We start from the raw sequence: 27,936 nt of genomic DNA, 5'->3' as shown, positions 1-27,936 counted from the left end.
CATACCGCATGCCTTGAGAGTTAACGTCGGAAATGGAAAGTTTCTAATGGGGTCCTTCTAATCCTTTTTTATGTGAATGAAGGGATGGCTTCATTTTAGTGATTCTCCGTTGCATGCCTTAGACCTACTCTGCTTTTTGCAACTCTTTTCTCGACATCTTTTACTTGTTTTGCTAATGAGGCAGGCTGCAGGGCTGAATATGCTACTGAATGTGAGTATGTGCTGTTATTAGAGGAGAAAGCTCTGAGCATATCTGAATTGCTGAGGTATACAACCTTTACAATGCATTTTTATCCCACGCAATACTCATTACAACGCTGGCATTACAACGCAAACCATTACAACGCATTGCGCTGGGGGGCGCTCTAGGATAGGGAATAAGTTTAATTTTCTATCCAACACCTTCCCTAGTGTCCACGGGGACTGGAGTTGGAATAGAAAATTATACTTACCACTATCCAGCACCTCTAAGCGCTAAGCGTTATAAAGGTATGCGTGGTAAAAACCGCGTTGTAAAGGTATGCGTGGTAAAAGTATGCGTTGTAACGTCATACATCCATTGCTGAGGATGTAATGTAGAGTGGGTGGGCATTGACCTGCTTTTTGGGGGCTGTTGAGTGCTGGTTTCTAAATCTTTTGGTTTTCAATGACCGTTATTAGTTTTCACAATACAACCATGCCTGTTCGTAAACCTAATATTAGTGTTCTGTGCAGGTTTTCTGAGCAACGCAACTTCTCAAAGCCCAATGATGCACGGGCCCTGCACTTGATGAACCTCTGTGCACAGAATGTAATGCAGGAGCTGGAGGACATTTTGCTTGCTTATGGCCAGAGTGACGAATATAGCTTCGTCTTCCACAAGAAATCAAATTCGTTCAAGAGGCGGGCCAGGTGAGTAAGGTGGAACTACAGAAAGAAGGAAGAAAACTGATATGTTGCCAATTTTCCGTACCTTTTGAAAAACATTGTCCTTACTTTGTGAGCGTGCGTGCCCAGTGACCTAGAAGTGCCCGCACCCTCTTCCCCCTAGCATGCAGAAACTCGAGATGGAATAGTAAATTATGTATGCAACTAGATGTGGTTTTCTCACCTGTTACAGAAAAAAGTGACATGAAACCTGCAGTAAATAAGTCTGATGGTAGACTCATGCTCTAATTTTGAGTCAAAAGTCATTGCGTTGATTTTGTTTAACCCAGCTTGCTTATATTTCTCTGTTGCAGTTTTGAAATAACTAATAATGGGAAACCCATGTAGCCACAAAGGCATTTTAACTGACTGCACACAATTATTTCCTCGTTCAGAGACATAGGTCTGATCTCATAGATAGTATGTTTGGGCTAATTTTTGTCTCCACAGTTTAGAGTCTTTAAGTAAGACCAAGTCTGAAAAGCGGTAGTACGATTTGCTCAAATTGTTGGTATGTGTTCTCTCTCCCATCCCTAGCTCCTTCCAGACTTCTTTTTTCTTTCTCACAGTTTTATGGAAATTCTTCTGATGTGTCCAGTGCTTGAAATGGAAAAATAGAAGTGAAGGTTTATAATGCTCTCCTTTGCCCTGCCGCTCTGATACTTAGTGTACTATTTAAATAGTGTATTTCTGTGATGCTGCTTTCTAATGCTATATCTCCTCCACTTCCCCACTTGTAATCATCTATTTTCTATTTGTGTTCCTCTCTACCCATCAGTAAATTTATGACTCACGTGGCCTCCAAGTTTGCATCAAGTTTTGTCTTCTACTGGAAAGATTACTTTCCGGAGCAGCCCCTCCTCTACCCACCGAGATTTGATGGCAGAGCTGTGCTATATCCGAGCGACCAAAACCTGAAAGACTACCTCAGCTGGAGACAAGCAGACTGTAAGCCACGTGTGAACCGTGGGAACGCCAGCAGGGCTACTGTCAGCAGCTGCGAGTTGACTTTGACAAGGAGACTATTGGGAAGTGTAGTAAGGTCACACTGACCAGTAAATGGTGGTTATTTTATTTTATTTATTTATTTAGTTATTTTAAGAGTTTTATGTAGCGCTGGCTAGACCCGGAGGTATCAGAGCGCTTTACATGAGGTTCCACAAAATTACAAGATTAAATCAGTTCCCATTTACATCAGTTGCTAGACAAACAATTACAAGAGCATAGAATACGAGATAAGTGAAGTGTAGAGGGGGAGGGGGTAAGGGTAAAGGGGTAGGAGGGAGATACGGCAGAAATACGGAGGAAAGTCTGCCCAAAGTCCGGCTGGGTAGGTGACGGTCGAGGGGGAAGTCCCAAAACCCATCTCCTCTATAGCTATCAGGTAGCTCCACCGGGCGTTGGCCAAATAGCTAGGTCTCAATGGGAAAACATTTAAAGAACATGGAGGGCAAAATAAATGGAGCGTAGAGGGGAGGGGGCAGGGAAGGTGAGGAAGGGAGGATAGGGGAAGAGACACAAGGAGAGACAAAATGAAGTCTATCTAAAGGCCGACTGGGTAGGTTACGACCAAGGAGGGAGTCCATGGCCCATCTCCCCTATAGCTAAACCAGGTAGCTCCATCGGGCATCAGGCAAAATAGTTCAGTCTCAATACATTGAGAGAGGAGAGAAGGAGAGACATAATAGAGGGAGGATGCGGGAAGAGACGACAGGAGAGATGTAAGGAAGTCTGGCTAAAGACCGTCAGGGTAGGTGACGTCCAAGGAGGGAATCCCCGACCTGTCTCCCCTATAGCTAAGCCAGGTAGCTCCATCGGGCATCAGACAAAATAGCTAGGTCTCAAATGACGAGGGAAAATTCACAAATAAGCAGGGTGGGGACTAAGGGCCAGGACAGGAGAGGGCAGAGGTCAGTAGCAGGAAAGTGGAGAAGAGTAGAGCGGGGAGGAGGGAGATACAGCGGAGAGACGAAGGAAAGTCTGTCCAAAGTCCGGCTGGGTATGTGACGGCCGAGGGGGAAGTCCACAGCCCATCTCCTCTATAGCTATCAAGGTAGCTCCACTGGGCATCGGTCAAACTGCTAGGTCTCAATGGTCGGCGGCAAGCTCGCAGATTCAATATCTTGATGGGTGAGCCGGATAGGGGATATTTATTTATGCTTGAGGACTGGTCGATGACCAATAGTAGTAGCACAACGTGGTAGAGGACCACTATGGGTCCGAAGGGGTCACTGGTGTCTTGAGGAGGCGTGAGTATTTGGTAGGTTTTCCAGTGTGGTTTCTGGTCCCGTTGCGTTCTGTGAGAACCTTGGTTTCCCCATTATGCTGCGTGGAACTGGTGTCACCTGATGATCTAGTGTAGGGCACTGTCTGTTGTCTGTGCGTTTCCCCAACTCAGATAATCGTGGTTCCATACAACTGCAATAAAAACACTTCCTGGACTCTGCTCACTGAAATCTGGGGCACAGGTAGGCTGCAACTCACAAGATTCACATTTTAAAAATCTCTAAGTGTGGTCAGGAGATCTTCTCGGGTCAGTGCCATAGTTCCCTCCTTCTGAGCGAGCGCGGTTTCTAACCCTTTCCCCGTGCCAGGGGTACCAAAGAAGCTTGAGACCTTGTTAGCTTGCAGCTTTTTGGGAGGCATATGGGTGCACACACAATCAAGGCGCCCGCTTTGGTGGTCGCGTAGTTCCCGCTCAGTTGCTCGTGTAGAGTTGGCGTGGGGAAGACCAGAGACGATGCAGGACTGGGTGCTCGTTTCCGGGGCTCACCAGGTAGGGCCACTCGTTAGGTCTGAGAGTGCAGCAGAGCTTTATGAGGATGTCTCAAATGGCCTGGGGATCACAGCACCAAGAAGTGGGACGCCATCTTAGAGTCAGGCATTGGGGTCAGGCATCTCCGTGTTTGCGGGCTAACTCATATATGCAGGCCTTCCCCTCCAACCCCGCCGCAAGAGAGCCCCCTCAGAGCATCTTGCTGGTGGTGTGAAGGTAAGCGCCACGCCGGGAATAGGCACCAGTCCCCAGAATATCAGGGCAGGAGCACGTCTTCTCACCCCTGGGTAATAGCGCTGTGGTCTCTGTAAAGCAAGTGCTCCGATGAAGTGGCGGGCAGGGCAGTAATCGCGATCGCCTTGGGGTGGTACGTGCAATCGCAGTGATGAGCTGTGCTACGGGGCATCACCGCTCTCCTTCAGCCGGCATCTCCTCAGCGCCACTGGTGCCCGTCGGTGAACCACTCAGAGGGTAATATTGGTATCCCCAGCCGGCGAGCGGGAGGGAATCACTTCTGCAAAATCGTCTCCGGTCTCTCAAAGTGTAGCCCTGCTTGGAAGGCACATCAGCAGGAGAGCCCAGCCGCCATGTTGGGTCAGCAGCCGCGCTCCGGCAGGATCGCGGACTCATGGCTAGGGCATCTTCAGGGCTCCGCTAATGCTCAAAAGGAGCCTCCATGAAACGGGTATTCATTGTCCGTGCCAGCCCTGTGATTTAGAGGGTGCAAAGTCCCGATGGATGCTGTAGAGCGGAAGGTGGTGCGGTAGTCGAGCAGGATCACGTCCTATCAGCTGTGCCCCTATCTCCTGCGTACATTCTGTAAATTGTTGCTCATCTATAATTCACTTAACTTAACCACTGCGAGGGATCGCGCACTGGTGTAAGATAGTAGGAGATTGGTAGAGACTACAACATTTTTGGGGGCGGGGGATGGAGGAGTAAAAAGATTGGTTGTGGATGACTGACTTTATTTGCTTTTGATATATATTACGGTATCTTGCATTCTGTGTAAGTTGGAATTGAAGTGGGTAGCACTCGGAAGGAATAACGTCTTTTTCAGCTGACATTGAACTGTTACTTGCATTCCTTCCTCAGGCCACATTAACAACCTGTATGACACTGCTTTGTGGTCGCTTGAACAGGGAGGAGGTCTGACACCAGCGCAAGCGCAGGAGAGGTTGCGGGTGAGGAACTGAATTGTGGAAAGATTGCCAGCAGTCTATAACAATTAGTGCTTTTATGGGGGATATTCACCAGTGACTGCTCACACTCTGCATTGGCCATGCATCTTTTCAGGGCGAAGGTAGACGAGATGTCATCAGCATACAGATACCGTAGCAGTGTATGTCTTGCTGTCATCGCAGTCTTCTTCTTCTGTGGGACTTAAACCCTATGATTCTCTGCCTGGGATCCAATGTCTCTCCCACCTATGGTGCTTACGAGATGTCATCACTCAACGCAGTAGGATCTTGCGTTCTGATTGGTGGGGGGTCGGACCTGGCATTCTCAATGGTAAAGTGCAGGGCTTAGTGGTGTCAGTCGCAGAAAGATTCTGTACAAAGAATGCAGCAATGCTGTCTGCATTTTGGTACGATTTATTCAACAGGGTCCTCTTAATTGCAGTAGGGATCCTTGGCAACAAGTCCCAGCAGTGCGACTTGATGCGCCATCTTCACTCCTGTGCTGTCACCCAGAGGCAGTCTCCCACTCAAGAGCCCCGCGCCCCCAAGTCAATGGCGCTGTTCTATTTCATTAGAACACAGGAGGCAGAACAGTCTGACGGCATTCAGCCTGGGTCCTTGGCCTTCATTTGTTCTGTTGGGTATTTGATCGATAATGGAGACCTGGCACCAAGACACTGCAAAGAGCTTTAATGTTGTGCCTGGAGGATTCCGCAGACAATGTAGCATTGTAATCCACCTGAGACAATTACTGAAACCAGGATGTGACGAAGAGGGCGAGACAGATAATTGTAACCGTAATAGACAGTACACTCTGCATTTGTTTTTTACTGAGCACCTATTTACAGTTTGAGGCACACTACAGATCTCATGTTTGTCTCTTCTCTTTCCAGTGTACAGTTGCTGCCGATAAGAACGAGATTCTGTTTAGTGAATTCAATATTAACTAAAACAATGAGCCCCTAATGTACCGGCAAGGAACTCTCCTGCTGTGGAAAAAGAAAAATGGATCAGCCAGTATTGGAGGACGTACGTTTGAGAGCGAGTGTCGTTAAAGAGATTGTACTTGTGTGCAACACCCTAGTTAACCTGAGCCAGTAGTGAAAGACTCTATCGTCAGATTTACACTGCTTATACAACAAGCATTGGCATAGCCAATAAGCCTCACCTTTGGAACCTTATAAGTGTTTAGTTATCTAGCACAATATCCTTGGTGCAACAATATCAGGTGTTACATGGCTAAACACTTATAAGGTCCCAAAGGCGAGACCTATTGGCTATGCCAATGCTTGTTTTAAATATTGCAGGCAGCAAACTGGAAGGCATTGGTGAAAGCAGGGATCTAGTAAGATGTGAGACAGTTTTTAATGTGTTTAATTATTTCAAGGCTACACATTCACAATTACTTTAAAACTCTTCTTGCTTACTGAAATTAGCTTTAAATTGCATCATTTTCTATGCTTTTCAGCATTTTATTTGGGGGAGAGCTTCCCCCCAGCACCACTTTTGGCAATTGGGCTTGCTCGTGACACAACATACATCCACAACTTTTATGACTCAGCACTTTCAAATGTCACCAGCAGCCACTGCTCTATAGTGGCAGGCCTGAGACAGGTTTGAAAGGCTACTCATGTGATTGGTCAGTGCTGCAGGCTCACTAGTAGCATTTGAGTTACAGGCCCTGGGCACGTGTAGAGCACTGTACTAGGGACTTACTAGTAAATCAAATATGCCAATCATGAACAAACCAAATGCCATTACATTTTAGACACAGAGCACATGCACTTTAGCGCTGGTCAGTAGTAGTAAAGTGCCATATAAACATAAGAGGGACCCTGAGAAGTTAGTTCTGGGGGAACATCCAAGCCAGGGAAAATACAAACAAAGAACATGTACGGATATCCCCACTAAGTAAAGTGAAACCGGCCAAGAGTCAATCCCTCTTTTGCATCGCGCTGCCGCCCTGGGACCACAACTCCCGGAAGCCTCAGCGGCGGCGCGCACCTCTGACCTCGCGCCAGCGCCCGGAGGCGCTTTAAATCGGCGCTGAGGTTCACTTCGCGGGACGCTGGGCGAAGCCTGGGCCAAGGGTGGGCCCGTTTAAGCCCGTTAAAGAACGGAAAAGGACGGGACGGGCAACCCCTCTAACGCCTGCTCTAGGACAATAAGGTCAGTGTCACTGAAAAAAACGTCTGTGATTAAATATATTTATAATTGATCAAGTACCATCCAGTCAATAGCGGGGATGTCTACCTCTCCGGATTCAGGCCATAGTACCAGTAAACCATCGGGAGGGTCATTAATGGGTACCTTAGACAATTTCCTTATCAGGGTATCATCTGCCCTTGCAAAGGATATAGAACTTACCGAGAAAAGGTTATCCTTGGAAATAGACTTTAACAAAAGATCTTCCCTGGGCCTCCTGGCAGGAGCCAGATCTCCGTTACATTTACTGACTGATTCACAGGGTACGCTTCCACCATCTGGAGTGGAGGCGTTTACCCTGTCGACTCAGGCAGTAACCATCTTGAATATAAGTGACATTTCTTCTTCAAGAGAGGGGGCTCCTGCAATAGAAACGGGAAGAGCCCCTTCACCTAATATTAAAACTCGGTCAGCTGGCCAAGTAAAAGCAGGACCGGCCCAGCAGAAAGGAGGGGTACAAGCAAAAAGGAAGCACCCTGGGCCCCAAACATCTGTAGGGGGCAAGAAAGCTAAGTCGGATGTTAATTCTGTTCCTACCAATGACCCAGTAGTAAGGCCACCAATTAGCCCTACACAACCTCGATTGGTGGATAAAAACAGACATGGAAATCACCAGGACATTATAGGGGAGGAACTGCATCGGGATTTGGGCCCTTCTTTTTGGAAAAAATTGGAGGGCACTATTAAGAAGATATGTCACCCGCTACATGAGCGTTTGGAATCAATTGAAAACAGATTGGTGTGTCTTGAACTTTCACTGGCAGCAGCACAGAAGCAGACAGCAGCAAGGCACAGTGCCCATTATGGTCGGGCAAAATCACCTGTAGCACTTGGTTCAACTGGTCCCAGTAGTGGTCCCGGGACAGGGCAGGGCAGTAGGCCTATTTTGTCAACTGATAAGGCGCTCACTGCTAACTCACAATCTTCTGCTCTGATAGGGGTGGGAAATTCAGCACAGGCTAGTGGGGTTCCTCAATCTACTCTGGCCCCGTTAACTGCACCCTTGGTTCACAATCAACCTGGAGTTGGAGGGACATCTTTGAGCAAAGGGAGAAATCAGGGAGGTGGCACTAAGAGGGATGCCAGGCAGCAAAACTTAACTGCTTTACCCAGTGCTTGCAGCGAGGTTCCCTTGCCTTACATCGATCGTCCTCCCCAACCAGCTCCTTTTGTGGTAGTCTTGGCAGGGGTTCCATCAGTTGTCCAGGGGAAAAGAGAATCACCATTAGACCTCAAGCATAAGTGTATTTTCTGGCTCAACAAGTATCGCCCATTACCAATATATATGCGAGCTGATATCTTGGGGGTCAGGAGAGTAAACTGGATAGGCAAAAGATGTAAGACGGTGTCAGGAGACTGTATCATTATTAACTTTAGAGACCAGAGATGTGTTAATTTGATTTGCAACTGGCCTCAAAATGATCAGTCGGATGGGATACAAGCGCTACCTTTAGCCTATTTTTATGGTCCTCCAATTCCAGTCTCCTTTGAGAGGGACATGTTTTCACAGGGGATTGTACCAAACTACTGCCCATTGGGGAACATAAGGTTATTCAATAGATTCCAGGCCCTGTCGGGGCTGGGGGATTGCGACTGACAGTGCGAACCCCAAAGTACCATTCCGTGTAGTAGAGAGGGAGGCTCAATGGAGGAGGCAGTGATTCGGATTGGGCAAGTGACCACCCAGAGTAGAGGGAAATTAGGGAAGGATGAGGTGGGTCAGTGTAACACCTGCGATGGTAACATCGAGGTGCCCAAGGTAGATGGGTTATTGAGAAGACAGAATCACGTATATCAAGGTTTAGGGGGTCTCCCTCAAAGGGGTGAACTGGCTGTACCATCTGAAGGATCTTCATGTCAGACATCCCTGATCTCATGGAATGTGGCTAAAATCGCAGCCCTGGGTATTCATTGACCGCTTTGACATTTGTTTGTTTCAAGAGGTTTGGGCGGTGGAACCAATGTTTAGAGTGGGTTATTTGAATTACTTTGTTCCAGCTGTTAAAAAAGGCCCGGGCGTCCCATGGGGGATTAGTAATATGGGTTAGGCAGTCCCTGAAATGTTATACAAAGTTGCTCCCGGTTGTAAATAATGATATTCTTGGAGTTAGGTTCAGATTCCATGCTAAATTAGAAATTGATATCTACGATGTCTATGCTAAGGGCCTTCAAGGTGGCAAGAAATCCGATGTTGTATCTGAGCTGGATATATTAGTTCAGGCTACCCCCACTAACACCCTGACAATGATCGGTGGGGATTTTAACACCACTTTTTAACCCTTTGGGTTGGATGATGCGCATTTAACAGAGGATGAGGACGCTAGGTGGGGAATTCATCAGCTTGGTACTAAACCCATAAGGAAGTGGACCGAGGCCGCAATCCAGTTAAAGGGCCTCTGTTTGGGAAACCAGCTGAGGGCGGCCAACGGGCGCACATTGTCAGACAAAATGGGAAAGGAAACTTTTGACAAAGGTGTTAGGGCAAGCAACATTGACTATTTATTGGTCCCCCTTGGTTTGTGGTCTACCCTTCAGGATATGGAGGTGGTGACCCGTATTGAAAGTGACCAAAATCCCTTGACTGCATTGTTTAACCTGGGTTTGCAGGAAGGGGTTGAGGCTCATGGGGGTCTCTCTCCTCCAGCTTTAGTTTTGGCAAATGACGAGCGCCACCTTAAGTGGTGTCAAGTTGCTGAGCATCAGGAAATCATTGTCAAAATTGAGGGAGATTTGGAAGGGGCACTAGAGGCTCTGGAGTTTGCTACCCGGAAGCGGTCCCCCTTCAATCTACTCTTAGAAGCTCACAACAGGTTTTTTTTGCCAAACTTAAAACCTATTTTTGTAAACCGAGCTCAGGTAAAAGAAGAATTTTGACAAAGGAAGTGGAGAGCTGGTACAATGGCTCTTGCCGCCAAGCTAGGGGAGAGTTGGGACAAGCCATTAAAACTAAAGACATGGGCACAATAAGGTTGGTCCGTGCGAATTATAGGCTTAAGCAACACATAGCCAAAAGGGACTGGGAAGAGGCCAAGTGGCAGGATCTCAAAATGGCATGTAGGGCAAAGAACCCCAAACTTTTTTGGGAAATTTTTAAATGGGACAGAGGAGCGAATCGTGAGAGCCCCCAAAACAATGTTGATCAAAACGCCTGGGTTGATTTTTTTAAGCCCCAATACGCTAGTCGGGTGACGGGGAACAGTGAGGGAGCATTTGATTATACATTCTATAAGGAGGCTGTCTGTGGGTGATGTGGATAGGGCATTCAACCTTGTCACAGAGGGACGGGCTACCGGCATGGATTGTGTCCCCGCAGATCTATTTCTAAATAATAGAGGTCGATGGCGGACCTATATTTTATATGTGGCGAACGCCATAGCCCAAGGGATGGAAGTCCCTAAGTCCTGGAAAGGGGCTGAAATAGTGCCGGTCTACAAAAAAGGGGATAAGTCACTTGCAAGTAACTACAGGCCAATTAGCTTGATTGACTGTATGCAAAAAATCATGGGGCGGCTGGTTCTGGGCCAAATCCAGAACTGGATGGATAATGATAATATATTAAGTCACCTCCAGGCTGGTTTTCGCCCAAAAACAAGTACCATAGACCAGGTTTTACGCTACATTATTTTATATTGGAGTACCGTGGTCTTGGGAAATGGCTCCCTGTACGCAGTCTTTGTAGATTTAAGGGCGGCTTTCGACTTGGTCCCACTTCACACATTGTGGAAAGTCCTAGCGGAGCAGGGGATGGCCCCAGAATGGCTGAGTTTGATCGTCCGTCTGCATGAGGGTACGTTTGCTAGGGTTCGGTGGGGTTGCCAGGGAGAGGTTACAGAGCCGTTCCCGGTGGAGTGGGGAGTGAGGCAAGGCTGCGTTATGGCGCCGACCTTGTTCTCGCTCTTTGTGAACGGGGTGGCGGATTACCTCTCCCTGGTCCCGACCGACGCCCCTGCGATGTCTGGTGAGCGGGTACCAATCCTCATGTTTGCGGACGACACCCTCATCATTTCCAAAACACCTAGTGGGCTCCAGAACGCGCTGAAGCGTTTTGAAGATTTCTGCCTCGATAGGGGCCTAGAAATAAATACTGAAAAAACGAAATTTATGGTTCTTACTGCCCGCAAGATGCAGGGGTCTGCCAGACCTTTCAGAGGGAAGATTTATATGAATGGGTCCCCGCTGGAGCGGGTGGATGCATTCACCTACCTGGGGGTTACCCTCCAGAGAGATCTGGGATGGTCAAGCCAACTGGACATCGCAGTGCTTAAACATCGTCAGCAGGCAGGCATTCTTCTGAAAAAATTCTCCTCATCACTAACAAAGCCCATTAGCCCCTTAATTGAAGTTTACGGGTTGAAGGTGCTAAGTTCGGCCCTCTACGGAGCCGAACTTTGGGGATTTGAGGACTTAAGAAAGTTGACGCTGGCAGAAAACTAATTTCTGCACAAAGCAACCAGTGTTCCCATAAGTAACCCGCTAATTCCACTAATGTGGGATCTTGGAAAAAAGGCGGTGCAAAATCAAGCATACCTAAGGCCATTATTGTATTGGTGCCGCCTGTGGACTACGAAAGAATTACAGCATTACGCTCTGGGTCTGAGGAAGATAATGGTTAAGGATTCATGCCATAAAATCCATTGGCTGAGGGCCATCCGGTCTTTACTTCTTAAATTGGGTATGAGGGAGCTATGGGAGGACCCGGAAAATGCTTTATTTCCCTCTAAACAAAATGTAAAAGAAAAGTACTGGGAGATGGTGATTACAGACATGAGGGTAAAGGGATTCTCCTCGCACTTAACAGAACGGTTCTTGGAAATTAAGGATCGACCAAAGCTGGAATTATACTGGGACATTATTGGGAAAAAGTTGGACCGTAAGCTCTATTTCCAACTTAGAGTAGGCTCCCTCCCAGTAAAGTCTTTCACAGCTAAATGGGCAGGGGAAAATGGTAATGACAGATGCCTCAAGTGTGGGGAGGAGCAAGAGTCACTAAGCCATTTCCTATTCTTCTGTCCTTTGTATACCGCTCCTAGATCGTTGTGGATTAAGCCTGTATGCAAACTATTACGTATACAAAGAGACGGGGAGGCTTTAAGTATTTTATGTACAGACCCGACACCTCTAATTGCTCTGGCCAAAATTTCTGAAATGAGCCTGGGTAATTCGCAGAAAACATATAGCGGTAGGCATGTGACTATTAAGCTGTCTACACCCATAAATATCGGGGGCTATTGATATGAGATTTCTGTTTCATACTCCTCTGGCCCAAATGTATTTTATCAGATTGTTTTTAGGATTTATGAATTAATGTAAAATGATATTCGGCATTAGTCTATTGTAGTTTAATATCTTTTTAATATTTATTGTATATGTTTTTATGGATTTTTTATTCAAAAATGTGATTTTTATGTACACTTTTATGACTTAAATCGTCGAATAAAGTTTATAAATTGAAATTGAAATGGGCAGTAGCTCCAAAAGTAAAAGTTATCACCCACAGAACAGATATTAGTTTTTATTTATCATCATTATATTTTTTTATAAAGTAGAAAAAGTAATTTTTAGCATAAATATTTCAGATATATAAAGATGTACACATAATGAAAAACAACAATCATGTGTACGGTACATCAAAGGTCATAAGTCAGACAACAAGCCCAAGGGGGGAAAAATAATCAAGTCACACTATACAGAGAACCAACTGACTAACATATGAGCCATAAACCAACACAATTGAAGTATCACAACCTAACACAATAAAAAACAATAAACAGTAAATTACATAAACAATACGCACATCACAAACATGACCACAAAGGTGAGAAGCGCCGACGCGCGTTTCGGAAATGCCACTGCTTCAAGTTTCCTTCATCAGGGCGCAGCCTTCATAATTTTTAATTTCTTAGTGGTCTGCAGATAGCCATCAACATTAGAAATGCACAATGTATATTGTGAAGGCAGGGCTAAACGAACTGTCTCGAGAACCAGAACACGGTGAACATAAGGAATGCAAAATATATCCACAATAAACCGGCACCGAGGGCTGAATGTTGATAAAAAGAAAGTATAAAGGGCCTAAAATTGAAGACAAATTTGCAGGTACCGGTATAAGAGTCCAGGCACAAAGAAAATATAGTAATGAAGGATCCAAAACCGTTTACTTAAAACTCGAGCATACACTGCATTTGGATACGGACTACTACTACAGTATGTCAGGGGGCCCAGAAAACTATGAGGGAATATAAAAACTGGCCATCCTGACGGTCCTCAGGTCTACAATGAAGAGACGAAGTTTCAAAGGACCTGACAGCATTTGACAGGATCAACGGGGTTACTCTATTTGCGGTTCGGCATTAGCGTCCTTTGAAACTTCGCTGTGAGCGTGAGCAAGGTGGCAATGATGATTTACCATGCTAGGACAATGCAGATTATTAGTATGCCACTTGTCTTTCAACTGCTGGAGGAATTGTGTTGTACTCAAGAGAGGCACTAGAAAACATAAAAGGATTAAGGTAAATATATGAAAACACTACCCCTCACCAAGGGGCTTGCCAGATGTTTCAAAGGGCACAGAAGGGACAATTTGCAGGACGTCCTAAAAAAAAGATACAACCCAGTCTAACAAAGCATGCTGGATACCAACTCAAGTCAGAAAGTGGATGAATGGCGGTGTACAAATCGGAAAAAGATTGAGCACGATCGAAGACCTGAAACCGCTGTTCTCCACTTCAGTCCAATGCTAGTCTAAAACTACACCTGACACAATAGCCATAATACCAGCACGTGCTGGCCCCAGGTAAGATTATAAGATTTAGGACAGATAAGACACAGACACTGAGAAAGAAATAAAAACCAGGAGTCATGGACATTGTGCCACGGAGACAAGAAAACTAAGATTACGAGTCCCTGACTACAGGTTTAAAATACCTTGCCCTTGGGACAAGGACACAATGGAGACAATCAGCCACTGACATAAATGGACACAGGCACAGAGGCACTCCAAGAGGGACACAAGGAAACACAGACACAGGTATGGAAAGTAACAGACACTGGGGCAGAAACATATGGACCCTGGCAAAGCATGACAAGAACACTGATCTAAAATATATTGATGCCAAGATGGGTAATCATGACCTCTTACACCAGGAAAAGGCAACAAACTGTAGGAGGACACAAACTTGGAGATATTGTCCCTGGACAAGGAAGTCTTGAATATTGACAATGTCACCTACAGTTTTATAAGACGTTTATAAGAAGACATAGACATTGTGGGAAATAAACAATGCAACAGAAACAAGTAGACACTGGTACAGGGAGATTGGGAGAGAATTACACAGGCACTGAACAGGATGTCATGGACACACTAGTACTGAGAAACATCACACCAGGTCAGAGAGACATATACACTATCATAGGTAGGCATAGATGCTGACTTATGGAGAGACAGACACCAGCGCAGGGAGGCACTGACTTACAAACAGGAAGTTGAGGACTCTGGGAAGAAAAGATACAAATACTGGGATTTCGAGTCACCGACAGTGGAACAGGGAAAAGCAGGCTCTTGAACAAAAGGACACAGGCTATTGTACAGTAAGGCAAAGAAAATGTAACAAAGATACTGCCACTTAATCAGAGAGACGAGGGCATTGGGAAACAGGAATACAAAACTCAAAGAGGGAGAAACAAAAGCAAGGGCATTGGAACAGAGGACTACAGAAACTTAGAGTAGGACATGGTGATACACAAAATCGAACAGGGACACACATATGGTGTGGCCAGAAGACACAGTCACTCAGAAGGGACGGTGTGGGCACAGGAACAGGGAGAGAGAGACATCATGATTACAAAACAGAGATACAGACACTGGAACAAGGAGACATTGACTGGAATGAGAAGACAAAGACATGGACATTAGGACAAGACGATATGAACAAAAGCACCAAGACAGGAGACTGGACTAGAGTAGGAAGGCTGTTACAGATAAAGAAACATGGAAACACAGAGATACAAACCTGGGGAAGACGTCTCAGCAAACTAACGCACCAAATGTTTTTCTGATCACACAGCCTTTCAGGCACAATCTAGAGGCTACAAATCAGCTTGTACCAAACCAAAGAAGGCTTACTTTCAGTCTTAAATAGATGATAAATCAAATTCAACCATAACACAATAGTCCTGCAGAACTTGCCATCCACCGCCTAATCCCCTTGTTAGAACTTTGTGACAATCTCTTGTCATTCTCCATTAACACAATTGACACCTCTGGCGCTCACATCCACACTGCCACCACACTGGAAGGGGAACCTATCCCTCATTCTCCCAGATTCATCTGGCTTCCTCACTCTGTCACAAGTCTCTGAAATTGATATTAGCAATGCTAAAAAAAGCATTCTTACTCTGGCTATAAGCAATGCCTTAGTCGTCATCCTAGACCTCACAGCCTAGATAATTTCTTCCTCCTCATTGGGCCAGCCCTCATACCCTCAAGCATGCAATCATCACCACAATCCTAAAGAACTCCATATGGACTCTAATAACCTTTCCACATATAGTGTAGCAAAGCAGCATGAATCTGTCATCACCCACCAATTGTAAACCCACTTCATGGGTGAGATTCACTGTTGAGGCACTGTTCTAAACATTATGGAAGAACTACCTATTTCCTGTGACCAGGATAACTCTGAGAATGTATCATATTTGTTCAACAGGATTGTCTGGGCAAGGATTTATTTTATTTATTTATTTATTTTGAAAGTTTTATATAGCGCGAACAAGATCTTTGCAGATATCAGAGCGCTTTACATAGAGAGAGTACAAGATCCTAATCAAACAGCTAAGTCAGTAAAGCTAACAGCACAAATCGATGTAGATCAAAAATACAGATAATACAGATAAACAAAGAGGTCGAGCAGGGAGTAAGGTCTGTGCTTATTCTTTAAGAGTCCGAAGTAGTGGTTCAAGTGTAATTAGTACACTTGAACTACTTGGTGGGTTGGGTTGAGTTGGGTGAGAGTTGTATGGGGTTTGTGCAGAGAAGTTCTTTGATGATGTGCAGTTCTTCTTTGACCTGGATGAGGGTGGCCATGATCTTGTCCAGCGTGGGGTATGCGATGGCGGTGGGAGCGGGGATCAGAGGTGCATGACTGACCCGTGAATTAGCGAGCAGGAGGGGGGGTAGGCTGGTGTTCGTGCAGGGCTCCATTGTGTCAGTGTCCATGTACGGGCCGGAGTTAGGGAGGAGAGAGAGTTTGGGCGGGGGCGGTATGGATGAGGTAGAGAGGGGGTTGGTGGAGGGCGGAGAGAGCAGGGTGGAGGCTGGGTGTAAGTTAGTGGTGGTGGGGGTGCAGTAATGGTAGTGAGGACTGAGAGTGGGGGGGGAAGTGGGAATGATGGTGGACCTGTTGAGAGGTGGGGGAGTTAAGTAGAGAGAGGAAGTGTGTTCTGCGTATTTAGTCAGAGGGTAGTGGGGGCTGAGGATGGGAGGGGATAAAGGGTGGGAATTGTCGTTGTGCGTGTCGTTCCGGAGCTGAGCTAGGTTGTGGGTGGGAGCTGTGATGTCAGGGGAGAGAGGAGTGTGGGTGGGAGCTGTGATGTCCGGGGAGCGAGGAGTGTTTATGGAGTGTGTGGAGGTCCGAGGGTTGGTAGAGGCAGAGTTGAGGGTGCTGTCAGGGGAGAGAGGAGTGTGGGTGGGAGCTGTGATGTCAGGGAAGAGAGGAGTGTTAATGGTATGTGTGGAGGTCCGAGGGTTGGTCGAAGGGGAAGGGGTGGTGTTGAGGGTGATGTCAGGGGAGAGAGGGGAGTGGGTGAGAGCTGTTGTGTTAGGGGACAGAGGGGTGTTAATGGTATGTGTGGAGGTCTGAGAGTTGGTAGGAGGGGAAGGGGTGGGGTTGTGGGTGAGAGCAGTGTGGGTGGGAGCTGTGATGTCGGGAGAGAGATGAGTGTTAATGGTATGTGTGTAGTTCTGAGGATTGGTGCGTGGGGAGGGGGTGTGGTTGCGGGTGAGGGTAGTGGAGTCCGGGGTGAAGGGAAAAAATTCCGAACACTCACTGGTTTTTGGTGTGAATTATTTATGAAAGAGTATTCACTCTATCCCCGAGAGTGATTGGAAGAACAGCCAACACGTGTTTCACCCCCTTACATGCCCTGCCGGCCTGGGGCTTCCTCAGGGCTGTGCATATGTACATATTATAACACATTTAGATGGGGTGTATAGCACCCAAAAAGGAGAGGTAGTATTACCAGAGTTAGGTGAGTGAAGAGGGAGAGTGTTGGGATTGCAGCTCACTGTTTCATAAATAATTCACACCAAAAACCAGTGCGTGATTGGAATTTTTTCCTGGAAAGAACAATATAACCATCCTTGCCCAGACAATCCTGTTGCACTTTGTACATATCAGGGGGTTAGGGATTTCCCCCTGTCTTGGGCAGGAACTAAACAAGAATACTTTGCGGCTCAAACCTACGGCGAGTAAGGGATCAGGAACTTTCACTCCTTATTTTCCAAAAAACGAATGTATCATATTTGACCTCTCAAAAGCATGGACCATCAAAGGAACTGTAATGCATTGGTTTGAGTAAATCTTTCCAAAGTACTCCCACTACATTAAACTGAGCCCGCTCCAATCAAGCATAGTTAATATCAAATGTTGTGTTCCCCATTGCTGCCCCTTGTCACCAACGTAACTCAATATCTACATGGCTTACGTCACGGTCACCTTGGACATTTTCCAGACACTTTAACATTTCTCACTATGCCGACATCAACAAGCAGTCTCACTGTTTTACACAGGTTCTCCACTGCATGTAGAAAAACGGTCTCTGTCTTTATGGTGATAAAACCGAAACCTTGCTCCTCAGACCTGTTAGTCTTGCCTGCTTACCTTTAGCGTGGCCTGAGTACGTAGGCTATCTTGCAAACTCTATGAAAAAAGCCATTGAACATGGTTCTCTTGGATACAGAGGTATAGTTTACACAAATGATATGCAGTCTCTATAACTGAATTACATTCCCTTTGTTTGGTAACAGGGTGTCTACTGTTAGTCCACTGTTCTCAGAAAATCTTGATAAACAGCGCCATGGTCGTGCTCTGCTTGGATTTCTGTAATAGCACAGAGTTCAAAATCACACAGCACACCAGTTGTTTGGTTTGAAATGACAGAACCCATATGAGTCTGGTCCTAAAACCTCCCTGTTGGCATCCTGAATAAGATAACACAACCTTTAAAACTCTCTGCCAAGTGCACAAGGTTGTCTATTGTTTGCCCCTTACCTAAAAAAAGGAAGCCTCAGGTCCACTAACAGAGGTTTTTTCCCTGGCTGACCTAGCAGACACTAGATATTGTTGAACTCATTATGTTCTGAGTACTTCCTTTTGGAATTTCCTGCAACTGCATCTGAGGCTTCAGGATGACTTTGTCCAGTTCAGAAAATCCTTGAAGACTCACATATTCTTCCTATCGTTTGGATGTTCCTATCGTTTTTAAGCCATCCCTCCTCAGTAGGTTCCTTGCAGCCTTGGCTAGTGAGACAGCTATGACCATGCTTTATAAACCATTGACTTTCATGACTCTGCTCTTTGAGACTTTGCCCTATTTTCTGTGATATATGATGGCGAGCAATGCAGTACACATCGCCCTCCCTGGAGGAACAATATGGTTAACTGGATTACGCAATGTATATTTTTACTACGAGTATTTCATGATATGTATCGCCACCTACAAGTGGTTAGTAGTGTTTTACAAAACCACAAATAAATAAACATGAATTTAAAAACACATTCAAACAATCAATCAAGACATTTATAAAGAGCAACAGCTACTCCGTAGAGTGTACCAGTGCTAAGAAGGTTGCAGCCACTCCACCCACACTGTGTAGAAATTACAATGCTCAAAACGCCTTGTCAAATAGCCAGGCTTTCAGGGATTTTCTGCATAGATCTTTACACCTAATCTTGTGACAACGTGGCAGAAGGTGATTCCAAGCTGGGCCGCAAGATAGGACAATGACGCCTCTTCCCATTTCCTACGCCCACTCCTCAGGACATGGAGCAGGCTAGCATCAGAAGAACGGAGCATTCTGGTTGATAGCGCCTCAGTCTGTCAGAGAGGTATCTGGGGCCTGTACCATTGAAAGCGCTCTGTGTTAAGACTAAGGTTTTAAAAAGGATCCTCTCTTTGAACACCAGCCAATGGGGCTCCCTCAGATGAGAAGAAATTTAAAATTGTCTGGGGAGCTTGAGGACTAACCTGGTTGCTGCATTTTATATGGCCTGAAGTCTTTTTAACAGGTGGATGGCAAATTCAAGAACAGAGTGTTAATATAATCAATGTGAGAAGTGTTCAATGCATGAATCACTGTTCTCTGTACCTAGAAGGTCAGCAGGCCCACCATTTTTTCCAAAGATCTTAATAGAGAAAAGCAAGAGCTGACTACTGAAGAGATCTGAGGGCGATTGGTCAGGTGGAGCTCTATCTTGACATTTAAATTATGGGCACGAGAGGCCAGAGGGGGTGGAGAGTCAGCCCATTCGGGCCAGCAATCAAATACCTAACAAAGGGGCGAAGACCAGTAAAACAAAGGTCTCCGTTTTCCCAGTGATGCACTCAAGTTTGCTAGCCCACACCCATTGAAAGACCGCTTCCAAACCGTTCAAAAATAAGGTATATGCTTACGATGTGTCCTTCTCCATAGAAAGAAATAGCTGCATATCATCCACATAAGAAACAATTCGGACCTCAAAAAGTTCAATGAATAGTACCAATGGAGCCATATACATAATAAAAAGAGTCGGGCTGAGGGAAGAGCCCTGTGGTACACCAAATATGAGCTTTTAAAAATCGGAAGAGTGTGGGGGCATCCAAACAGTTTAGCTTCTGCTCTCCAAGAAAGATCAAATCCATGCCAAAGCAAGGCCATCCACACCGTTGTCTATCAAATGCTGGAGAAGAATAATGAGTGCCACAGTGCAAAGACCACTGGTAGATCTAATAAGACCAGGGCAGTTTATTTTTGCTGATCATGCCATAGTTTGAAGGAATCCATCACCTCTACCAACGCTGTTTTAGTACTGTGAGACAGTCTGAAGCTGGGTTGCAAGGCATGAAATAGGTGGATCTGCTCTAAGTATGTGGATAGCTGGGCATTTCTCAATTTTTCAAGCATCTTTGAAGAAGTTGGAGTGAAAAGATAAGGCTGAAATTGGCCAGTTGTGTCCTGTCTACCGATGGTGTTTTTAGCAGTGGGACCAATCTGGCCTGTTTCCAACAGTCTAGCACTGTGGCTGACTGACTAGAGAAACTAAAGAGTTGGTTGAGCGTAGGATTGATCACAATGGCAGCTGCTAACAAATAAAGCTGGCGTGGTGGATATTTGACCAACTGACAGGCACTGTACAAACACAGTAGCACCCTTAGGCTCAACTTCAAAGCTCACAACTGTGGTCCGCTTTAAACAGTTTTATAAGTGGCCAGGATTGACAGCTCTTTAGTTGAGGCTGGACGCAGTGCGAATTTTCACAGCACTTGTCAGTGAGTTAAATTAACTTTAAATAAAAAATCAAGGATTTTTTACCCACAGCCTCACTGCCCTGTGCTTGTCTCTGTCTGGGCAGTCCATGGGTCCACCACAGGCTACCAGAGCCTCAGCCAACTCCCCTCTACCAATCCAGAAGCTTCTCTCATGCTGCTCAGGCAGCAAGAGAATCACCAGGATTGGCTGGAGTGGTCGGGCTTTACGCTCCCACAGGCACTCGGGGCATGTACCTGCTGTCCAACCAGCTGTCTAAGACATCTGTGGGTGGAGATGTTTAAAGTGTGCATGTAAGTTTGGCCATTGCAAGATAGATGGTAAAAGTGACGTGCACTTTAAACTGAAGTGCACACGACTCCTCCCACCACTGCCCTCAGACTCTGCTGCCAGCATGAAAAATAAAATGGTAATACATTTGTTTTATTACCATTTAATGTCATGTTTGCTGCTCTCGCATTGCAGGGGTTACTCTCCTTCGCCCTAACGGAGGAACAGCTGCTGATTGATTGTCTTGACAAAAGAGGCTAGAATTCAGGGGGGCCATACTTGCAAGCAATAATGGCCCATTCAGACTCAGCCAATGTAATCCTGGAGAATTTGCATAACTTTTCAGTATTTGTCCTCTTCATACCTATAAAGCCCTTATCCGTACTAGAGGAGATGGGATTAGCATTCAGATTGGAAACTATTTTGATGATCTTGTCCTCGAAAAATTTAGATAGGTTGTGTCACAAGTTGGCAGAAACTGCAATTGGCTGCGAGAGGGACACCAGATGGAGAAAATGCCTGACTGTGTTGAAGATATCACGTTAATTGTTTGCAGCTGAAAGTATACGATGTGATAAAATAGCTAGACTGAGCCTTTCTTATTGGCACCCTGCACTTCTCCTTATGCTCTAAGGAGTAGTGTATGCTCCAGAGCCGTTCTAGTTTCTTGTACTGTTTCCCTATTTCTCCCAGCTCAGGAGTAACCCAGGGAGCAGAAATGAGGCGTCCATGATTACTAAGGGTGTTATTTGTGGGCCAGCCTATCTGCCTTCTCCAATAACCAAGGATTCATGGCTAGGGCATCTGCATATACATCTCCACTAGTAGACGTAGCTAGTACAGATTCCATCTCCGTTACCTTGGCCTTCGCCCATCTGTGATAATGACTAATACTGATCTGTGCTTTCCTTCCAAAAGGGGTGGCATCTCTCCCCCACGAGAAGTGTACTAAAGAATTTGTCTGAAATGAGTTCTGAATAAAACCGGCCAGGTGGGTCGGGAATATGACATATTGATTCAGGTTAAGAGAGTTTAAAGCAGCCGTGGCTGGTAAGAGCGGTAGGGCCGGGCGGTGGGGCAGGCTGAGGGGGGATTTCGAGAGATGAACACAAGGGAAAATTAAATAAATAACTAATTTTCCCTCGTGGTCGTCTCTCGCAATCATGCCACAACCCCTCTCCCACCTCCCCCTGCCCCCCCCCCCCCAACCGGCCCTAACGCTCTTACCTGCAGCGGCCGCGGCTGGCTTAAGGTAGCCTGACTATGCGTGATAGTGTCAGTGTGCATATTGAAATCACCAAGAAGGGTAAATACTTGTACATTTTTAGGTGTGCAGCTACTTTTCATACGTGCGTTTACCTTTAAGACTGACACATGAACTGGGCATTGTTCTTTAGTTGTGCACTCTTCTAGGGAGTGCCAAGCACTTTGTGTAATGTGGTCTGTTCAGGGAATAAAAACATTTCAAATTGAATAACTAGGCATTGTTCTATCCCCTCAGCGTGTTTCCTTAATCCAAAACAAATAATGTTGTCTTAAATGTGTTGCAGGTGGTGAGTGGGTTCTGATAGCAAACTCTGATCATTGTATCTGGTAATTATCCATGATTTAAGGTGCACGTTACATTAAGAGGAAAGACAGGCTCATACCTGATGTTTTAGAAACAATAGTTCTTTCTTTGTCCTGATTTTTGTAGGCAGAACCTAGACGAGGAAGAGAAGACAAGGTTCACAGGGCGGAAATTGCATAGTTAAGAAAAATAATAAAAGAGTTGATGCCTTTGTGCAGATAAGAGCTTTTGGCAAATTATCCACACAGAGACAAATTCATATTTTTAACTGGTCTTTCTATCCATTGTGCCTAAAATGAAAAAGCAAAGACTTTACAATAAATACACAGGAAGCACAAACAGCAGGCAGTTAAAGGTTAATTGCTCAATAGCATTTGGCCCTATTTCGACAGTGAGGGTGTGTCCCACTTGTATTTTAGAGGAGGGAGTGCAGGAATGGGTGGCTGGGGTTGTGTCACCAGGGAGCAAGAGTGGAGGGATTCTTCCTTGCACCATGCCTCTGGGGTTGAATGTGTGGAGGCTGGTCATCGGCTTTGCCCCTGCTGGTAAAGGGGTTGAGTGAGTTTCACTGAGCAGTGCTCCTGAATGCGGGCATGAGGCTGGAGGGTGTTAATCAAGTGCAACCCCTAGAGCACGGCTGGGCGGGTCTCAGATATCAGGTGCCTCAGGCAGGAACTACTATGATAAGGGATTTCTCTCAGTACTTTGTGAGCTGACTCCCCCTGAATATATCCCCCAGGAAGAGGGAGACAGGAGTTGGGTGGGAGTGGGAGTGTATTCCATTCAGATTTATTTTCCAATGGTTCTATTTAGCTGTTACATAACAACATATGGTAAGGCAAAGACAAGAAATAGTAATTCCACATAACCATACTGATAGGTGACAGAGTAACGACACTTCTCAGTTTGCAGTCTTTTCATTTTCCAGGAAACAACTTTAAGCCTTCGCTTAAATAAACCATTAAGTAAGATCTTGAACTCACGAGAGAAAGACTCTGTACCCATTCTGAACGTGGCAAAGGTCTGAGTAAAAATTAGGGTTGTGCAATATTTTCGAAATTTGTTTTCGAATAATTATCTAAAACTTTAGCACAATTATGCAAAATTACACATAATTACAGGAAATTCAAATCTGGCTTTTTTACTCCATATTTTAGAGCAAAATTGCATTTCACGCTAAATAAAGTTCATAAAACAAACAAACTCAAACGGCAGCCGCTTGTGTTCTGTTTTTCCTGTGCATTTAAAGCCATTTTGTTCAGTGAATGGCACATTTGTGCTAAATTTTTACCCTGACGTTCCATGATCATGTTAAGTGGCATAATAGTGTCATTTCGGGAGTTTAGCGTAACAAGCATAATACAAAATAACAGAAATTACACAGGCATTATTTCAATTTCGTCCAGTCTTAGTTAAACAAAACCTCTATAATGAAACACTCTACATGTCTCAGGGGAGGGCAAAGATGACAATGTATACAGAGAAACAGATAGTGTCCCAGTTATCACTGGTACAACGAGATTCACATAGCACAGAAATCAAGACAATTTTGAAACGTTGATAATACAGTTTACCGCATACGTACTCCAGCGAGAAGCTGCTTTTGGTGCAATGTAAGTGATTCATAGAGAGCTGGAGCAAATTAAAAAAGTTAGTGCTAAACATTATCCATATGGTGTGGCTCTGGTATGAGGTTCATCCTTGCCAGGGCATGTACACAAAACAATATCCAACTTGGAGATTTTAACACCATGGACACATGTAAAGTCTGTGACTCAGCTCTCCCTTCGAGCTTGGGACTTGTTGTGTAAGCTCTGTACCAAACCTTAACACAGCCGGTTTAGAATGATACACATGGCAAGCAACAGCCATTTGGTTGGTTATTTGGTATCTCTCTGTGGAACTGAGGAAAATGAAATTTTGCCTGACCAGGATGCCCCCTACGTATACCCTATGTTATATGTGTGTGCATGTCATCCATGCATATTCCCTGTAGTGGCCTGAATCACTAGGCCTCTACATTCATGTCCTGCATTAGAAATGCCAGTCATCAAAGTCTCCCAAACGTTAAGGTAGCATAAGGCCCATGTATTTGCATTTCATGACTCCTGACACACTGAAGCTGCAGTTACGTCCCTCTGACCTCGCATACTTCTAGCTCAGCCGAGAGAAGCCCAGCAAGAGGCCTGCCAAGACAGTATTATGAATAACAGTTATCTGTTTGCTTTACAGAATCACGTTTCAGCCTGGTGAAGAAGATACACAGAACCCGTCCGAGGGAGATAGGGCCTAGCCATTCTGTCTCCATTTAAGTAAATCACAGTGCATGCATCCATAGAAGAGCTCACAGCCCTCATGCAATGAACGAATAAATATACCCTCTCTGTCTTTTAGTGATGAACAACTATTGCTTCAGATAATACATCCCCTGACTCTAGATATCAGTTGTACTAGATGTGCTGGTCGCCTTGACACAAGAGATCTCTCTACTAGGTTGAAAGTCAGCTTCCTCCCAGTTACACGTCAATTGCACGTCATGCTCAAAGTTGCACAATTAGGGCATAGTTCCAGCTAGTTATCCAAACTTCTCCTCTAAGTACCCACCCACCTATGACACCTACCTATCACCTACCTATGACTCATCAAAGTGTACACCCACATGTTCTTATCTCTTTCTTTCTCTGCTCTGCCTCGAGCGTTCCTTCTTACGTCCTATGTACAAGATAAAATGTATATAACCCATGTTCAGAAAATAATTGTTAGAAGACTCTTCCTGAACCTCAGTGGTGATGGAACATATTCTCCCATGACTCGAGTTATTGGAATAAAGCCCATTTTAACTCAGATACCACGGACTCTGCCTCTCAATTGATGCATGATAATTGTTAATGCCTAGAAATTATGCCAGGGTAATATTTTATTTACCACATAATTTGGCGCCCTTACAAGGACATATCCCTTTCCCCACTCGCCGGAGTTGTGGGTCTAGTCTTTGCCCCCTTCTACAGCCGTGACGGACTTCAAGTGCGCACGCCATCGGGATTTCCGCTACTCCCTCAGGCCCAGGAGGAGGACGGACTGCGACCAGGCATCCATGCGAGGCGGTGAGGAACGCGGATCGTCTCAACCAGAGCCCAGCCCGTGAGAGAGCAAGGTCCGAGGTCTCCAGAGGTTCACCTGTTCCAAGGCGCAAGCGTAGTCAAGTCAAGTTTCCGAGGCCTTCAAGTTTCAAGTTCTGCTTCCCGGTGAGTACCACTATGGGGAATGCATCAAGTTTCAAGACGGGTCCACTGTAAAAAGTGGAAACGGTCAAGACGGGTCCACGGTTAAACGTGGGCCCGGTAAAGACGTGTCTCAATTTTTTGGGACCGGTATGGTTGTACTGTATTTCCAGTGCACAAAACTGTTTTTCAAGTACATGTTTAACTCTCTGTAATGGTATTGTTTTAGTGTTTTCATGTTATGATGTTCTAGTGTGAATGATTGTTACTTGTTACAGTTTATTTCTGTGTATTGTGTTTTCATTGTTTTGGTTCCAACATGCCATTTTTCTCAAAATTACGTCAGCTAGGGACCAGGAAAGGTATACTAGAAGAGTCAGTTAACATCCTGCCAAGAGATACACCTGGTCATGATATGTATAAAAAGTCAATACCCTCTCAGAAAGATGCCATTGAGTTATGGCGCTAAGAGTCACATAGGAGAACAGAGAAAGAATTCAACAAAGTAGAGAGAAATAAACAAGCAGAGGAAAAAGCCAAAGAAAAAGAATCACGTCCTCTCAGAAGAACTAGCTAGAGTTAGAGTTAGAGCTATAAGTTTACTGTGGAGTTCCTTGTAAATAGCTCCTTGTAAATATGGTTAGGAAGAGCATGTCATTATTATGACTTGTTGAGTTTCTTGTAAATATGCCTTGTGAATAGCGTGTCATTTTCGTGACTTGTTGAGTTTCTTGTAAATATGGCTTGTGAATAGCGCCATGTAGTTATGGCTTGTGCAGAGCATGTTATCATCAGGTCCCTAGCCATTACGTTAGGCAGGAGAGAGCTGGATCTCTTTCAAGTACTTGGAGAAAACGTTTTGAAGATGTGCGTACGTGTTATGTGATAACATGGAGAGATGAGTTCATGACTTTCCCATGTACTGCAGTCATTGGGGAATGATTGTGCTTCAGCTGCCAAAGAGTTAATATCTTATACTGAGTAGGCAGTATTTGTTTTAACATGCTGTTTAACAAGGTGTTGAGGGATTTTGGCGTTTTTTGGTGTTTGCAGGGGCGTGTTTTTGAGCGGAAATTCGTACCCGTTCCAGTGGAGGGATTTGGTTGCTTTTTGGTGAGGATTTAGGGAATAGCTTGGACTACTGTGATGCAAAATTTGAAAAGGATCCGAGCTGTGGAAGTGGTGGAAAAAGCATGTTTTGTGTGGAGGTGCGATTTGCCATGTTATCCAATGGGCGTATTTCTGAAAATTGAGATAAAGGTTTCCTTGACTTTTCATTCTGGGTCTGCCTATGTGCTTTGTCAGTTTGCAGATTGAATGGTAAACTCTTGCATGGAGAGTAAAGAAGTGTATTTGTAAAGGGTTTGCCTTGGAACACTTGATTTTATTGTGTTTAACTCAGAGGTCGGTAGTTGTAAATAAACCAGTCTTATTGAGATAAGGGTTTTTACACGGAGAGTGCTTTAATGTTTTTCACGGTTGAGAAGAAATTATAGAATAGACCCATTAGAGAATGTGCTTTTAATTAGTGTACTGCAACAGTGTGGTTTTTTTTGTAAATAGGAATGTTTCTACAGAATATTTTTCCCAATGCAAGCTGCCCTTTAGAATAGCGTTGTGACAGTTAATAGACTCAATTAGAAAACATGGTTTTTTTTTTTATTTATTTTGTTTGAAAAATTATGAATCTGGCCCTTTGAATAGGTAGAATGAACGTGGCCCTTTTTTGATAGCTATAATACACTACCATCTTAATGCATTGCTATGTGTCCCCTACATTAGTTTAATTTGCATTTAGTTTCAAGGCTCACCTATGTACTTTGACAGGCTGCTGATAGAAAGGTAATATCTTGCATGGTGAAAGCAGTGTTCATTTAACATGCTGCCTGATTTATGTCCACCAGCCTGTGAAAATAGGATTTATTATGTCTGATTCAGAGGTCAGTTAGGCTGAAATGCTTACACAGATGGTTTCAGATAAACATTTAGTGGAGACACTTCAATTGATGTATGCAGAGAACAGTCCCAACCCAACAGTCCATGATAATTCGTTTTTTCTCTCAACTGCAAAATGCAAAGCCTTGTGTGCAGAAGCACATTGTCCCATATTTGTGTGTTAATTTGCCTGCTAAACAAATGCCCATGTTTCAAATGTCTTGCCTTCTAGCTGAATTAGTTAGACAAAAGTGTTTATTAGAAAGTGGAGCTTTTAAGTAGCAGTACAGAATTATTTTAAAGTACTAGCATGTCACTTAGTTACAGAAAATATGTCCTTATTAAATTGG

At 44.9% G+C, this 27,936-nt stretch overlaps 1 protein-coding gene and 1 pseudogene across 1 annotated transcript in view; one reads left to right on the top strand and one right to left on the bottom strand.

Moving 5' to 3' along the window:
* Positions 1-27,936, bottom strand: part of ITIH5 (inter-alpha-trypsin inhibitor heavy chain 5) — a 295,211-nt gene that overhangs the window by 16,544 nt on the left and 250,731 nt on the right. The window contains exon 11 of the mRNA XM_078677098.1: positions 22,510-22,563. Within this exon, the coding sequence (XP_078533224.1) occupies positions 22,510-22,563 (54 nt within the window). The remainder of the gene's footprint in view (positions 1-22,509; positions 22,564-27,936) is intronic.
* Positions 677-5,964, top strand: LOC144770982 (putative tRNA(His) guanylyltransferase; annotated as a pseudogene).

The sequence above is a fragment of the Lissotriton helveticus genome, chromosome 1_1 (genome assembly GCF_964261635.1).
Source record: "Lissotriton helveticus chromosome 1_1, aLisHel1.1, whole genome shotgun sequence".
NCBI classification, from domain to species: Eukaryota; Metazoa; Chordata; class Amphibia; order Caudata; family Salamandridae; genus Lissotriton; species Lissotriton helveticus.
The sequence above is the reverse complement of the archived record's forward strand: the minus strand, read 5'-3'. Positions and strand labels throughout refer to the sequence as shown.